A 17500-nucleotide genomic window follows, 5' to 3' on the forward strand; every position below is an offset into this window, starting at 1 on the left:
ATTTATGAAGTACCAGCAATCAAAATTATGGATTTTCTAAAAGGTTTTTAACTACTTTTATTGAAAGGAAAATCGCTGTCTCAGACTTTTGTGACACTACTGCTAATAATAAATTTCACCATTTAGACATGACCATAATATGGTAGACAATGTCAATAAAAGTATGGGACAAAGATGATCCCCGTCTTTTAAGTAATGCCTTCCAATTATTACACACCGGAAATGATCACGTGAAGGGCCTAAACTAAGGAAGGGATGATGAAATAGAATGCCTATCATTGTTACCTATATGGATATGGATGTCCTCTGTGCACATCAGAATTCATTACTTAGGTAGACACTCAAAAAATAGGTCTGTTGCTTCTAAGGTGACACCAAAAAAATTAAATTGCCTATCTAAAATCTGTTTGTTGGGGGGAAAAAAAGTATTCACATGTTACTTGCTGCTGGTGCTGCTGCTTTTTCTCTTTTGAACAAAGCAGTGGCACTGGGCCTGTTAGCTCTGGCAAACTTGTCTCCAGTTTTCTATCTCATGTTGTATAGATCACTAGAGGGCACTGTGGTATTTAGGCCACTGACCTCTCCAAGTCCTAGAGAAGGTCTTGAGCAAACATCAGCGAGGTAAAAGAAGAAGCACTATAAGCAGAAAAACTTTTTCTTCTCCCCTTGGGAGCACCCTCGTTTTATTCTTCTGAAGCAACCAAAGAAATGTATGATGATAGGTGATAAAGTTGATTGCATGAAAAATATGGTTTTCTTAAAAAAAAAGCTTTTTTTTTTGCCATTTTCAAAGACTTGTCCCCTTCCTGCTCTGATGGAGTAAAATTCATCCCCATAATCCTGTGGTCCTAAATCTGTGGAGCTCACTTTGCAGAGACATCAGAATCACAGCTGGCTCTTCCCGCTGGGAGGGAGCATGGCTCCTCCACCCACTAGAGGTAATCTGACTGCAGCACGGCTCGGGCATGTAAGCCAAGAGCCGCAAATGGGGTAGAAACAATTTATGATATCCGGCCTCCTTCGACATGTATTAGCATATACCTGGTTTCCTTGCCATACATTTTGTTTTTCCAAAACCACAAACATAGTTGCTGGAATTTCATGTGGATGTGCTTAAGGGGCTGAAAGTTAACACCTTTGTGATCCGTGCAGCCTCACGGTGGCTGTTAAACAAAAGCCTCTTTGTCGGGCTTTCTTGAAATGTTTTCTTAACATGTTCCAAGTAGTTTTAGGCAGGAAACTAAAGTAAACAAGATGTTACCATGATAAAAACACTTGTGAAAACATTACAGAGCACACTTAGTCGTTTTCACGGAAAAGTCTTCACAGTTTTCAAAAGTAAAATGCACAGGGAGGAAAAAAAAATATTTTAAAATCAAGTTACTAAGGAAGCCTCTTCTGCGGTCTCCAGCCTTTGACCTTTGGAAAAGGGTCGGAGTTCCATCTCTGTACATTTTCTCTCCAGGTTTTTCTATGTGCCTTTTGTTAGAGCACATACAAAATTTATTTTGGTTTCATAAATTATATACATCTGACCAACATGCAAAGGAATTCTTATTTGGTTTGGTTTTACACAGGACTTTTCTCCATGAGAAATAATCAAAAGCAAGAAATTTCAAATGGAAATAGTGAGCAAAGGCCATGGATGATACTTTCCTTTCAGCAGATTTTATGTAAGTGATCACCCAAATCACAAAGTAGGATGGGGAGGACTGGCCACAGTGGGTTTCATAAAAGGCAACAAATAAAATAAAAAATAAAAATCAAGGGTCATAGAGACACTTTCTCCAAGCACGTAAGAGTGTTTCTCAAAGTGTGATCTGCTTTGATTTTACATTGTAAGTTGGAAACAGGAAAATGCAGTCCTGATTTTTACCTTTACACACAATTCCCCACCTTGACAAAACAAGCCTTTTTTTCCTGCTTGGTCAGAACCTCAAGCTTTCAGTTGGCTTTTTTGCTCAAGACTGGCACTCTACCACTTGAGCCACAGCTCTACTTGCGGCTTTTTGGTGGTTAATTGGCAATAAGGGTCTCACAGACTTTCTGCCCCGTGTAGCTTTGAATCACAATCCTTAGATCTCAGTCTCCTGAGTAGCTAGTATTATAAGCATAAACCATCAGTGCCCAGCATTTTTTTTTTAAGGACAGGAAAAAATGATAAATCTATGTGTCTCCTGGTAAACATTATGTCTTCAAACTAACACTGAAAAGAAAAATAAACTGACTGGAGTGGAGAGAGATTGAAGAAAGGCCTAAAACCTCCAAGGAGCTTCCTTTCTATGGATGTTTTCCTGTTATCAGGGAATTCCAAGCAAGCGGGCAGGGCTGGGTGATTTCTCAAGAATTCATGTGGACACCTGCTGGTATCATGCTAACAAATCCAGCAATCACATGAACACTCATGGTTGACAGATGAAATAAAGGGGAAAAACCCAACAGCAAAACTGCAAGTTGTTTTGTGAAGAAACAAGGGTACAATAGCCTGGGTATCTGCTGTTTCTGATAAAGCACATCTTGGCTGCCGGCAAGCAAGAGACACGGCAGTGTGGTTATTCCTACAGCGTTTATCTCTGAAATCAAAGGCCCTGTGGTGTACATCTCCTCCGGAGCACAGACTACACACGGTCACAGGAACGTGGGAGATCTTTGGTTCTCCTTCAACCCACAGTTAGACCCGTGAGCCTCTTTCCTTTCCTCTTAGTGAAAAGGCAGCAATCTGATCCTGGGTAATCTTACTGAAGACTGCAGAACAGTCATGTCCCCTGCTCAGAGGGAACTTGGAAAGCCAGGTGAAGGACCCCAGAAAAGAAGTGCAGCTGGGCGACTCACAATCTATAATCCTAGCTACTGAGGAGGCTGAGATCTGAGGACACAGTTCAAAGCCAGCTCAGGCAGGAAAGTCTGTGAGACTCTTATCTCCAATTAACCACCAGAAAATCAGAAGTGGTGCTATGGCTCAAGATGGTAGAACAAGAGAGCTTAGGAACAGTGTTCAGGCCCTGAGTGCAAGCCCCATCAGAAAAAAGAAAGAGAAAGAAAGAGAGAAAGAGAGAAAGAAAGAAAGAAAGAGAGACAGAAAGAGACAGAAAAAGGAAGAAAGAAAAAAGAAAGAGAGAGAAAAAAGGGAGAGACAGAGATGGAAAAGAAAGAAAGAAAGAAAAAAAGAAAGAAAGAAAGAAAGAAAGAAAGAAAGAAAGAAAGAAAGAAAGAAAGAGAAAAGAAAGAAAGAGGGAAATGCAGAGTGTGCAGATGTGGTGAACTTACAGAACATCACGTGCATACATGTTCTCTGTCGATATGAATCAACCCAAGGGGAAAGAAGCAGGTCTCAGCTGAAAATATTGGGTGATACAAAAAATGTGATCCTGGGCAGAGGTGAGCACGCTGGTGTGAGGAACCTAACCACACTCACCCTCATGTGGAGTTGGGGTTTTTGTTTTATGGGTTTTTGTTTTAATCACAGTAGCACAGGGAGGAGATGTGATAAGCTACTAACATAGTATGCAAAACCTAAAATATTGTTTCTCTATGGGACAAATGTCTCATCTTTGACCTGAAATATTTGACTGTGTGAGACTTTTCACCAGAAATTTCTGGTTAAAAACTAGCATGAAGCTGTGCACTGTGGCTCACACCTGTAATCCTAGCTACTCAGGAGGCTGAGACCTGTGGATTGCAGTTGGAAGCCAACACAGGCAAGGAAGGTTAAAAACAAAAACAAAATGCCAACAGTAGAGCTGTAGGTCAAGTGGTGGAGCAGTGAGCAGGCCCTGAGCTCAAGTCTCAGGACTGGCACAACAAAGCCAACCAAAAAACTTGGTTTAAAGGGACAGACTCTCTGCCACATCACTATTTCCTATATTTACAACTCGTCCTGAGAACACAAGTTCAGAAGGTTTGGGATATTTAAAGACAGTCTTCCTAAAAGAAACTTACACAGATGAGAGAAGCAAATATATTTTTTCGAGTGACTACAATAATCTAGATTTTTTCCCCAGGCTTTTCTATGCTGTTTTAGACTTTACATGGAACAACCAGATAACTATAAGAGGTCATTATTATTATTCTCAATATATTGAGACTCAGAGATGCTACATACTAGCCGAAAGTATACTCCAAGAATTAAATGGTTTTATTACTTAATCTGCCTTTCTCTAGAACTTTCATTACGTTTACTGCCGTAAAGGGAAAGTAAATAACTAAAGGGCAGCCTCTACCAGGTAATAAGGTGTAGCAGTTAACAGCAAGGACACTGTAGTTGGATCTTGTCTCTACTTCTTACTAGCTGTGTAATCTTGGGTAAATTATTTAGCCTTTCTGCGTCTTGGTTGTCTTAACTACATGTTTGCCTTGCTGCTACAGTATTATCCCAATGAGGTAGTTCTGAGGATTAAACCAGTTAATAGATGTATAGGGCTTTGTAACTGTGTCTGTTTCACAGTTCAGTGTTATTTAATTATTAACTATTACAAAAAGAATGGGGATTCGAAATATATGATGAATTTAAAAAAATCTGTGAAGCAAACTGCAAGGTAAAAGCCATACTACATTTTGTTGAGTAAGAAGATCATGGACAATGCAAGCAGCACTGGTGTCAATCTGCCTATATATTAAGAAATCATTTCTAAAAACAGAAGGAAATGAAAGAGATGCTACCAAAGGCTACCAGACAAGCATATTTGAGAAGAAATGTTTCAACTACCCTTGGCTGAAGACAAAGATCCTATAATAATATTCTAGGAAGCCATGTGGATTTTATTTGAATTACCAGAAGTTCAGTAGCATCTCTCAGTCCAATGAAAGGAAAACCAAAAATCATTAAAGACAACTCAATTCCCCTTTAGGCCTGAGCAGAGTCCTGTGAAAGAGGTAGGTCTCTAAGATGACTAACTTATTTTCCACTGCACTGGGCAAGATCCTGATGCCTGATGAGAAGTCTAACTTTCCCAGCATTAAAATCTAGGAGGAAATGCTGTAGAGGGAAAATAAAATGCTAAATTTGCTATATCCAAGCCACTAACTTTGTTATATACAATCCAAACACTTTCTTCAAGAAAGTGACAAGAAAAATAGGGTTTTCCTGCTTATCCAGGATTCCTCCTTCTTTTTCAAGTTGCCAAGCTTTATTGTTACTTTCTGGAATCAAAATTCTCCTCTCCAGTCTTGAGGTGGTCAGGTAGTGAATCTCCCTGAGCTAAAGGGGTGGGGTTTATGATGGAAGCCTGGCTGCTTCGCCACGATTGGCTCAAAACTGGAACACATGACTCAATCTGGCCCAATGACAGTCTGCTAAGTGCTTTTTTCTTGAAGTACTGGGAAACAGATGTACTATGGGATTAAGTGGGCCAAATAAACCTGTCCTCTCCAGTTCCATTTGAGAAAGGTCCAACATGACGGCAACACAGAAACTGGTGACAGACAACATTTCAACATAGTCCAGCTACCTTGTGCAAGCCAGGCTGGAAGCTGTCATTATTATTGGACTTCCTAGTTTACAAGAGCCAATTATCCCATACCTTGCTTGTTTATTTTGTTCGTAGGTGAATTAATGTTAGGTTTGTAGAACTTACAAATAAAAACGCTCCTCAATAATACAAATCCATAAAATTGGTACTAGGAAATAACCAAGCAGTTGACACTAGGCCTTCCAATTCCTCTGAATAAACAGGAACCGAGAACCATGCCATGTGCAAAACTACAGTGAATAATAGACAGTGGTTTCCAATACCAGAGCCAGACTCGTGACCACAGTCAGAAAACAAATGGCCTTTTCCTTCGTTCTTAGGAATCAAGTCTGTTTTTAATTTTTTTTCTTTATATGAAACGTGGATTGAAATGATTCTCTCCCTTCTCTCTGCATATACATACAAATCTCTCTCTCGCTGCTCATGTGATCCAGGAGCCTATGATTTAAAGATCAGACTGACATTGATCAAGATGCATTGTACTCAAAAACTGACACACTGAATTGAAACCTTTCTGTACAACTACTTAAAGATAAATTTAAAAAATAAGATTCTCAGGCTAGAAACATTTTGAATACTAATCCTTTTTTTGGGGGGGGGAGGTGTTATAAGAGTTTAAACTCAGGGCCGTGTGCTTGCTGGGCAGATGCTCTTCCCATGAACCCTCTTTGGCAGTGGCCATTTTGAGTGTGGGAGGGGGGTGTCTCTCTTCCTAACCAGGAAGTACACCAAAACCACAATCTGCCCATCTGACATCTTCTATTGTAGATGGGAGGATAGGTCCACACAATCATGCCCAGGTTACCCCCTTGAGAAGGAATCTTATAAACCTCTCTACCTGGGCTGGCCCGCAACTATGATCCTTTCAAACTCAGCCTCCTACATAAGCTGGGATGACAGGCACACACTACCATGCCCAGCTATTGGCTGAGGTCTTCTGGGTATGCCTGGACTGACCTCAAACCACAATCTTCCTGATTTCAGCCCCTCCCCCCCCCCATAGCTAGGATTATAGCCACGAACCAATATATCCAACTTAAGGTTTTTATTGTTTTTTGTTTTGTGTGTGTGTGTGTGTGTGTGTGTGTGTGTGTGTGTGTGTGTGTGTGTGTGTTTAAATTGGTCAAACTGGAAACTTGGAATTTCCGTTTCTGACTCCATAGGTAAAACCCCTCACTTAGGAGTACAGACAATGACTTTTCAAAATGAACATTTACAAATGTTTGTCAGCTCTTCTATAGATGAGGGAAATTGGCCAGCCATTGATCTACACTGGTACATGAGGGGAACGTGGAGTTTAGCAGTGGTTTCAGCGCAGTTCTTTTTATTAGCATATTACTACCATCAGACAAACGCCAGGAAGACAATAGGACACTTTCCATAAGGAGGGACTTCCAAAGGTGCACAGGAGCGAGAGCATTGCTGATCTGAACACTAATAATTGTAAAGGATCATTACTTCATTTTAAATAAAGCAACACTGTTCTTGATTGCTAATATTTAGCAGCACGTTGAGGTTATTTCTTTTAAAATATTTACCACTTAAGTTTTACATAATACTCTTGAAATAAAATATTCAATCCAGGAAGCTATGAAGTAAGTCCACAGACGTGTATTTATCATTAAGATTCATCTATCTATCTATCTATCTATCTATCTATCTATCTATCTATCTATCTATCTACATATATATTTTTTAAAAGAAAAGGTTAGACAAAACTGCTTGAAGGTAATCCTAGCTATATCTCTAAGGGTGGCTTTAGTGCAATTTTTGTGTCCTGGTCTATAAAGATCATGAGATCAGCCCGGCACCAGTGGCTCACACTTGTAATCCTAGCTACTCAGGGGGCTGAGATTGGAGGATTGCAGTTCAAAGCCAGCCTGGGCAAGAAAGTCCATGAGACTCTTTTCTCCAATAAACCACCAGAAAACCAGAAGTGGTGCTGTGGCTCAAGCGGCAGAGTACAAGTCTTGAGTTGAAAAGCTCAGGGATAGCACCCAGGACCAGAGTTCAAGCCTTATGACTGACCAAAAAAACAAAAGATTGTGAGATCATTCTAACCCCATAAAGACAATACACAAAGCAGGCCTTCACATAAATCAGCCCACCCCTGTTTCCATGGGACTGAAGGAGAATAGCTTTGCACAAAAAAGAACCCGAAGCACCAACTTCATAACCATCAGGTGTTCAAAGGTACAGACCCCCTCAAGGGTGCACCTGCTTCCTTATTACAAGTTGTATGCTTAGTAATAAAAAAGCATTATATTCAGTTCCTGCACCAACAGTTCAATGACATTCTATTTATGTGATGTCTACTCAGGAAGCCAAGATCTGAGGGCCAAGGTTTGTAGCTAGCCAGGACTGAAAAGTCTGAGTGACTCTTATCTTCAATTAATCAGCAAAAAGCCAAAACTGGAGCTGTTGGCTCAAGGGCTTAAAAAGTGGAGAAAAAGCTAAGGCTGAACATAATAAAGCGCTGAGGTTAACAAAAAACACACAAAAAATGCAAGGCATGTTAACCTAAAGTTTTAGACACTGGTATGGTAGAGTAACATGGGCAAGGGGCGCATGAGGAGTAGAAACTTGCTTCAACTCTAAGAAGACGGAGGGCTTAGGAGAGGCTGCAACTGAATTACAGATTCCAATGGAGCGACCCAAACTTGGCTCATCCTCACCTGTAGACATTAAACTTACTGCCCGTCCCCTTATAAGGAGAATAAGCCAAGCAAAAGTCAACACGAGCACAGCATCAAGTTGGTGCCATTTCCTCAGCATCCCTTTCTTAGGCTTATAAAACCATTTGTATAATGTCAAAGCAAGAGCCCAATTGCCAAGCTGCTGCTGATTAACCTAACAAAGTTAGAATTCATGTGTATATCATTGTTTGAATACACACCAATAGGAACCAACATTTAATATACACCAAGTGAAAACTACATCAGTACAAGTTTAATACTGGATTAACTTTCTCTATAAACCACTGTCATTTTGGGAAAATGAATAAATACATGCTGTTACTAAAAAGGATCTGAGTCTCCCTTTAAGACGCAACTCTCAAAGAGGTTTTGTAACTGTTCTTATAGTGTCTTAAAAGGCCATTCTCAAAATGGCGGTGTGGAAGTCCACACCAGAGAGGCACTAAATGAGTGGAAAGCATGAACAGTGGGTGGGAGGCGATGGCAATTTCAAAGACCAAAATGGAATCCTTACTTTAGGAATGATGGGAAATCTTCACACACAGCTTCACAGCCTGGCCACTTGCACACCCCGTGTCCGTAGAGGGGATGGCTATGGGGGTGCTCCTCATGGGGCAAACTGAAAAAAAAAGCACACAGGATACAAGAGAATCAGTGCGATGCCAAGAACCACAGCACAGGACAGAGTGTCCACCCCACAGGAGCCCACAGGACCCACGAGGGCCCTCCACCTGTCCTTTCCCACGGGATCCACTAATTGATTTAGCAATTTTTTTAAACACTAGAATTAAACTATATATGTTAAAATATGGTGTTCTAAATATGTTTAGGCACAATTATCTAACGTTAGAAACCTACCTTTGCATACGAAACATGTTTGACAGGTTTCTGTCCAGGCAAAGCTCTCTACCTAGCAGCAAAGTACTCTTCCAGAGGCTACAACTTAGCCAGGCACCAGTGGCTTGTGCCTGTAATCCTAGCTGCCCAGGAGGCTGAGATCTGAGGATCATGGTTCAAAGCCAGCCCACGCAAAAGGTCTCTGTGAGACTCTTATCCCCAATTAACCACTCAAAAACCAGATGGGGCACTGTGGTTCAAAATGGTAGGCAGCTAGCCTTAAGCAAAAGAGCTCAGGGACAGCGCCCCACCCTGAGTTCAAACCCTGCAACCAACAAAACAGACAAACAAACAAAAAAACAAAAAACTACAACTTACCCCTTGGCACAAGTCCTTAACAATGATTTTTTAAGTTCAAATAAGTTAAAAAATAAATTAAGAAAAAAAGAAGCTACAAGTTAACAAGCCCCCATAATAAAATGATAAAAATTTGCACTCGAATGAGATGATCTCTTACGTTTTTCTACCCAGAATATTTTACATTTTTCCCTCTTTTCCTCTGCCAATAATTATTTTTTCATATGTTAATTTTATTTGGCATAGTACAATTAAATAATTCAAGATAATAATAAAAGAATTTAGTAAGACAAACATAGCCAAGTAAATGACTAGCTTTTTAAAACAAAAAACAAAAACAAGCCAGCAGTGGCAGGAAGCTTATTCTACTGAAATTACTGATAGCAAGAGTAAGAGGAAACACAACATGGACACCAAGGGGTTAATTCTCCAGTGGGGTTCCAATCAATACGTAATGATTTGGCCACGCGGATCCAAGTCACGAGATGCTTTGATCCGCGCCATGTGGCGCTGGGGGAAGAGGATCTGTTGCACTCGATGATGAACCATATTCTCAAATATTTTCTCTTAGGTTTCTGTATCCAGACTTCTTTCAGGCAAATTATTTTTACAGTTGTTTCCATAGCCTCAGATTCCATCAAACAGAAATGCAAAACTAACACTGAGAGTTCTGTGCAGTAATCATGCAATATTCCCTTGACGCGAAGATCTATTTTGCAAGTTTACTGTGATGCCGCTGCCTGACTTTGAACTTCAAGTACACTACATTATGATCACAACACACACACACACACACACACACACACACACACACACACACACACACACACACACACACACACACACACACACACACACACACACACACACACACACACACACACACTTACACTTCCAGGCCTGTATTTTATAATACCATCGGGATGCTTATTCATGTATTTTATTGATTCATTCTTAGGCCATATGTACACAAATGCTACTTGTCCCTGACTTAACATAATTAATCCACAGTGAGACTATTAGGCCCACTTAAACTAAGGAGCATTAAGGGTAAACATATACACACAGAACTATATCTTATCAAGGACAATTATGTCCCCTCTGGCTTTTGAATGGTTTTGCTGGAACTCTGATATAATTTAAAAATAATGATGAGTTATTTAGCTCTAAAACAGAAAATAAATATGAGAACCAAAGGCAAAATATAATAAAACAGAAAAATAAATATTTATAGAAGTCGTAGAAAGTGTTGCTCTTGCAAGAAAATAATAAAACCAGGGAACTGAAGTAGCAATAAAGCCCAATAGTAGAAAGGGAATTCTCTAAGCAGTTAAGAGGGTAAAATTCCACTGGGCCCAAGCGTTACTACCTATTCACATTAAGGCATGAAGAGTTATATCATCCTTTTACATAATTTTGTAAGGAAACTCTCATGTTATCAACTAGCCTTCACAAATTTTATTTTGTGATGGGTAACAGTCCATCAGCTTGGCTTTAGTTATGTGTCAAAATATATTTAGCCAGTCCTTTATTTTGGACACTGAAATTCCTCTTTATGTTTCTTCTATCTGTGAGTAATGTTTGAAATAGTATTTACCAAGCTCAATAGCCCAGTACATACCCACTGATTTCTACCAGAAGATGTGCTCAAGAGAAATGGCATCACCCAATCAATATGAAGATTCAAATTCACCCTGAATATTCTATCAGGTTGTTCTTGAGAAATGTTCTATGCAAAGTGCATTGTGAGCTACTGGAGATATTTTGTGCGATTCTCCACTTTAGAAACAAAGATTCCTCAACTACCTGAGATACAGAATTAATATCACTAATATCACTAGTTAAGAACTGCAGATGATATTACAGTATGTTCTCCGGTTAACTCAAGCATGTTCTGAAGATGTAAATATTACACAAAAAAATAATACAAATGACAATGAGGCTTTTTTTCCTTTTTTCCCTTTTCTTTTTGTTCTGTTTGTCTGTACATCTTTGGGAACGTAAGGGGAGGCATGGAAATGGAGAGATAAAGGGTGAATACATGCAGCAATGGTACTTGTTAGACACGACGTTGAAAAGTAACTATAAAACTTGTGAGTGGGGATGGATGGGAAAAACTGGGAGACAGCGAGAGAAGAGGTGACATGTCCAAAAAGAAATGTACTTTCTACCTGATTTATATAATTGTAACCCCTCTGTACATCTCCTGTAGAATAACAAAAACATTTTAAAAATTAAGGAGAAGATCATTTAAAAAATAATATGCAATAAAATTAAATTAAAAAAAATAATATGCATTCACTAGAGGAATGTGTGGTTATATATACATATATATATATATATATATATATATATGTCTAGACTAGTAATCCCACTTCTGTTTATTAGTTAAATTGTGAACAATCCAAGACCTAAATAAAAACTACACTCCACCAAGAATTTAGTACTTCCTTTGGTCAACCTGGTATCATTCCCTCAAAGGATGAATAGATGACTAGGGTTTTAGAAAGATAACCAGATATATCTAAAATCCAAACTAACTAAGGCACCTCACACATAAATACATTTTTATAGATGGTGCTTGGGATCGAACCCAGAACCCTGTGCATGTTGGGCCAAGGATGTACCACTTGGGCTATGCCCCTAGCTCATGAATACACCATTACACATTCAGAAGATTCCTCAGGAGACTTGTCTCCTGGTGTGCTTTTGTTTTCCAGTGTGTACATGAGGCTGGTGGGCGGCCGGAGGAAGAGCAGCCCTGCTCCTGCCTTGCCTGAGACATCGCTGCTGTGGGTATGGTGCTGATTGCTTTACATTCCTCTTCTGATCCATTGATTTGCTCACAGATTGAAAGGAATAATACCGTACTACTGTCGCTCGCTTTTCATACTTGCTATGTAACTCCATACACCTACATATGTAATGGGGGTGGGGAGGGCCGGGGGAGTAGGTCAAGCAAATAGCCTGGAATTTGCAAGGAAGAAGAGAATAGCATTGCACTCTGGCAGTAAAGACACCTGATGGTTCACTACTGGGGAGGGAACTGACGGTCAAGGTAACTAAATTTTCATCATATCACTTTTTCCTTCTTGGTGTTTTAATCTGAATCCATTTAGAATGCCATGTACAGGATGGAAGACGGAGGGCAAAGGATGCTCTGAGCATCAGACTATAAGGGAGAGCCAAGGACCTCATCTCTTAAATGACTGGTTCAGCAGCAACACCCTAGGTCATATGATATGCAAAGTGTTGTCTACGTCAGAGAGGAATAGAGATGCGCTTGGCTTTTAAAGGTTAAATGTAACCGTATTTGCCACAAAGGGAAACTAAAAAATATCAGATCATTTAATATTCTTTTTTATACTATCCACTCTCAAGTTGAATATTCATACAGGCAGGGGACACTTCCTATTCATTTCTGTATACTTTGTACCTTACACCGTGCCAAGATTCAATAAATGTGAGGTTGAGCTTTCAACAAACAGGCAAACTTACTGTTTGCTTTTTGGTGATAATTTGGAACTCAGGGTCTCATGCTCACTTGGCTTACTGGTTCAACTGGTAGTTTACCACCGGAGTCACACCTCTAGCCTGGCTTTTTGCTGGCTACTTGAGCTTTGAACTGTGCTTTTTTGGATCTCAGCATACTGAGTAGGTAGGATTATAGGTGTGAGCCTCTAGGGCCTGGTCATATTCTTCTTTTTAATTTCTGTGTGGATATATACTCAATGCTTGTCTTTTTTTTTTCCTAAGAAACATTCTTTAAAGTCCTTAATTATGCAAACCACAGGAAAAAATATCATAAGACATTTGCTATTATTTAATTTAATCTGGAATATATGGAAACACAGATGCATTTGAGAAAAGCCAGTTGATTTCAATTTCCCGATAATCCTTGAAATGTAAAACTAGATATAACTTTAACATCAGAATAGTGATAGCATTTCAGATTGGAAAGGACTCACTTGCCAAGGAAAATAGAATCGCACATAAATATGTAGCAACAGTTCCTGACATTACATGACACTAATCGATACAGTATACATTTCGTACAGTGTGGCGATGACATTTTCAGTGACACTTTTTAGAGGGTATCTTCGCTTTGTCTGTTCTTTCTGCATAGAAGTACACCCATCGGTTTTCACTCTAACTAACCATGACCTTGTGGCTGAGGTTATGCGAATGTTATGATGACATCACTGATACCTTCCCATGTTTCCATACCTGACGGAAACTTCCAACCAGAATTGAATATAAAGACTAAATTAAAGGACTTCTCAAGTTTCCAATCTGCACCCTCAGGTGTCATTTACACGACTAGTAGTTCCATAAGCTAACTTCTATTTACGACAGGAAGAATCTTTGAAGACAGTGAAGGGAGACCTTACTGTATTTCAAAACATTTGCAGCCAACTGGTCCCCAATGTGCCTTCACTGAAGACAAGTTGTTCACAGTTCTGCACTGACCTATGTATTCATGTCTTTTAAGTGTCCCCTAAGTTGTCTTTTCCTTATTCTAAATTTTCTTGTTTTTTCTCTTTTAAATTTGATTCCTATGCTCACAAGTGTATCTCTCTTCTACTCATAGCCAAATTATAAATTGCATTTTATTTCACTGGTGTGTTATCAGTCTTAGAAATGCTATGTTGGTCATGCTCTGACCACACAAAATTGTGGAATGTATGCTTTTGTCTCACTGAATTATACTTCACATGGGTGTACAGTACACTCATTTAAAGTGTATCATTTAGCTGGGTGCTGGTGGCTAATGCCTGTAATCCTAACTACTCAGGAGGCTGAGATCTGAGGATCACAGTTTGAAGCAGCCTGGGTAGAAAAGTCTTTTAAGACTTTTCTATCCAGCTAACCACCAGAAAATCAAAAGTGGCACTGTTGCTTAAAGTAGTAGAGTACTAGCCTTGCGTGAAAAGACTCAGGGACAGTGCCCAGGCCCTGAGGTCAAGCTCCACAACTGATTAAATAAATAAAAATGTATCACTTAGTGGTGTAAAGTGGTCAGTTATATCACCATTACCAACCACAATCTGATGAGAACCTCTACCCTAGCAGACTTTCCCATTTCCTCTGAACCGCCAGGCCCTGCCAATCACTGTTCCTGTCTCCACGGATTTGCCCTATTCTGGATATTTCATATAAATGGAATCAGACAATATGCATTCTTTGGTATCTTCCTTCTTTAACTAATGTGTAATGATTTGGAGGTCTGCTCATCCATACAGTAACCTGTTTTTATTTTAAGTTCTATTCCATTGTACTTAAATAGCACCTTGCTCTTCATCTAGTCACTTCTTGATGAGTGTAATTTAGGCTGTTTATACATTTTGGATACTATGAGCACTACTGCTCTGAACAGGCATGTATGTGTAGTTGTTTCACGTCTGTTTTCAATTCTTTTGGATATTTACTTAGGAGCAGAACTGTTGGATCATGTGTGATTTCTTAATTTTTATTGTGGCATTTTCAGATGAGGTTTCACAATGTGGCTGGGGTGGGCACGGAACTCATTATATAACACAGGCCAATCAGGATTTTGTTATCCTCTGCTTTTGCCTCCCCAGTGCTGGGATTATAGGTGTGCTCTACTACACCTATATGAGGATAGATATGTCACTCTTCAGGTACAACCATTTTGTGGTCTTCCATATTCTTTTGGAGGGGAGGATGGGCTGGGTTGGAGTGTGAGTATTGGAGCTTGAATTTGGGGCTTTGTGCTATCGCTTGGCTTTTTCACTCATTTCCATCATAGCTCCACTTCTACCTCTGTGCTTACTGATTACAAAGTCTCAGAGACATTTTCTGCCTCGGCTGGCTTTGAACTATGATCTAACAATGTCAGCCTCCTATGTAGCTAGGATTACAGGTGGAGCTGAAGTCCAATTTACTTTGTTTCTTGGTTTCCTCATATTTTTGGTGCATAAAATCGAATAAATCTTCACCAAATCAAAGCTAATTGATACTAGAGATTTATCTCTTTATGCCCACCCTCATGATGTTTGTAGTGTTAGGATTCACATTTAGGTCTATGATTCAAACTAAATTTAGTTTTTGTATATATGATATGAGGATCCAACTTTATTCTTGTGACGGTTGTTCTAGGAACATACGATGCAGACAATACTGTCCCACCTTAGCCAAAAAACAATTGAACATAATATACCTTTTCTTTTTCTTTTTACTTTTTTGATTTTTTCCCAAATATATGGTTCATTGTTCTCAAAAGATTTTATAAATTATAAAACTATTTTTGAAGGTAAATCCCACTATAAAATAGCTTGAGTTTGAATGGGTAAGGATAGAGATGTCTTTAGTAAAAACACAACGCCCTAGCCTGTTGCGATAAGGACTAAACTTCGGCTGGGTCAGCCTTGATGTTCCCATCTCTGTCTCTTAAGACAATATGCCAGTCCCAGCTCAACTTCTTGAAGAATAAGAACCTACCAGAAACTCTGTAAAGACCTACCAGAAACTCTGTTCTTCTGTGTGCTGAAAAATCTTTTTCAGAAGGTGGGCTGTGTAGGTCTCAACACAGAAATGTGGTGTAACTTTACCTACCACTAGAGGCAACACTACATAGAGAAGGCTGGAAGCTCAGTGAATAGAGATCTCAAATGTCATCAGAAGCAGAATCTGTCCAGGCTTTATCCAGCACTCTACCTCCACACTAAAATCTGAGGGAATGACATTAGAGATCTTCCTGGTTATACAACCACCACCAACGTCTGCCAAGCATAGGGCATGGGAACAGGCACACAAGGCACATTTGCTTACAGAGAGGCAAACAGCAGATACTTAATGAATACTGGCAATAAATAAGAATAATAAGTAAGCAATATGTGAGAACTCTGCCTTGCAGTAAGGGGCAATGGTGTTGCCCCTGCTATTGCAGTGAGAAGCTCATTGCTATGCTCTTGAGAATACAATCCCCAACATATCATCCCAAATACACAGGATAAAAACCCCCTTTTCTACCTCCTTCAACTTCTTCCTTTCCCAATGGCAGCTTTCTCCATTTCTACCATTTCTAGGGCTTTCATAAAGCCAAGGCAAGCTTTATAGAGCTTTGCCCCTGAGCTAGGAAGCTAGGATGGTAAAGATGAAGACCAATTTGTTCACAAACTACCTGTGGCTCTAATGCATAAGTCCCTCCTTGCCTGTTCCCTTTCCAATTCTTTGGTCCCCTGTCCAATGCACCTGCTTCTCTCCTAGAACACTGTAAGCCATAGAACCCTATTCTTTGCCACAGCCTGTGATCGTTGTCTGCATGGTAAGGGCTTGCTCATTCCCAGCCATTGCGTTAAATTAAATTAGATGCTGCCAGTTTCCAGAAAGCTGTTTCCTTGATAGGCAGTTTCAGAACTATCTGTAATAATAATGTTTTTTTTTTTAAAAAAAAAAAGGGCCTGACACTAAATTGTCATCATACCAGGGGTAAGAGTTAGTGGAAGCCACTGTCCTTTTTAAACTTTTTCAAATTCTTCACAAAATTCTTGAGTGATAACTTTTAGAAAGATTATTACTATTTTTTCTCTTTTCTCTCATTTTGCCTGGTACTTTGCCATCATATTTGACAGTCAATGAGTTTATAAGCATCCTATCAAAGACTTCTTAGGATTAGATATGGGAACACACATTTGATTTCTAACCAAGGATGACGTATCTGAACATATAACCAGATTTCAATTTTTATATTACAATTTCCAAAGCCAGGTGATCATGGCTCAAACACCTATAATCCTAGCTACTCAGGAGGCTGAGATCTGAAGACTATAGTTCAAAGTCAGCTCACGCAAGAAAGTCCATGAGACTTTTATCTTCAAATAACCACCAAAAAAGCTGGATGTAGATCTGTGACTCAAGTGATAGAGCCCTCGCCTTGAGCCAAAAGAGCTCAGTCTGTTCCTAAGCCTTGTGTTGAAGCCCCAGGATGGGGCCACACATGTACATACACATACTCACTCACACACTCCAAAATCTAATTGATACCAAATATTTGTGAGACATTCCCTAAGTCAACTTGAACGAAAGATGCTCGTCCAGATGACAAAAACCTAGCCGAGCTGACTTTGGAACTCCATCACAGAGGATGTTAAAAAGAAGAGGAAGGTGGATGCACAGTAA

The 17500-nt window shown here is 39.6% G+C and overlaps 1 protein-coding gene across 9 annotated transcripts in view; it reads right to left on the reverse strand.

Moving 5' to 3' along the window:
- The window catches only part of Foxp1 (forkhead box P1), a 645990-nt gene that overhangs the window by 48105 nt on the left and 580385 nt on the right, over positions 1-17500 (reverse strand). For all 9 annotated transcript variants that reach the window (XM_070018961.1, XM_070018960.1, XM_070018954.1 and 6 more), the window contains one exon: positions 8679-8783. In XM_070018961.1, the coding sequence (XP_069875062.1) occupies positions 8679-8783 (105 nt within the window). The remainder of the gene's footprint in view (positions 1-8678; positions 8784-17500) is intronic.

The sequence above is a fragment of the Dipodomys merriami genome, unplaced genomic scaffold (genome assembly GCF_024711535.1).
Source record: "Dipodomys merriami isolate MVZ:Mamm:240054 unplaced genomic scaffold, mDipMer1.0.p SCAF_13, whole genome shotgun sequence".
Classification (NCBI taxonomy): domain Eukaryota; kingdom Metazoa; phylum Chordata; class Mammalia; order Rodentia; family Heteromyidae; genus Dipodomys; species Dipodomys merriami.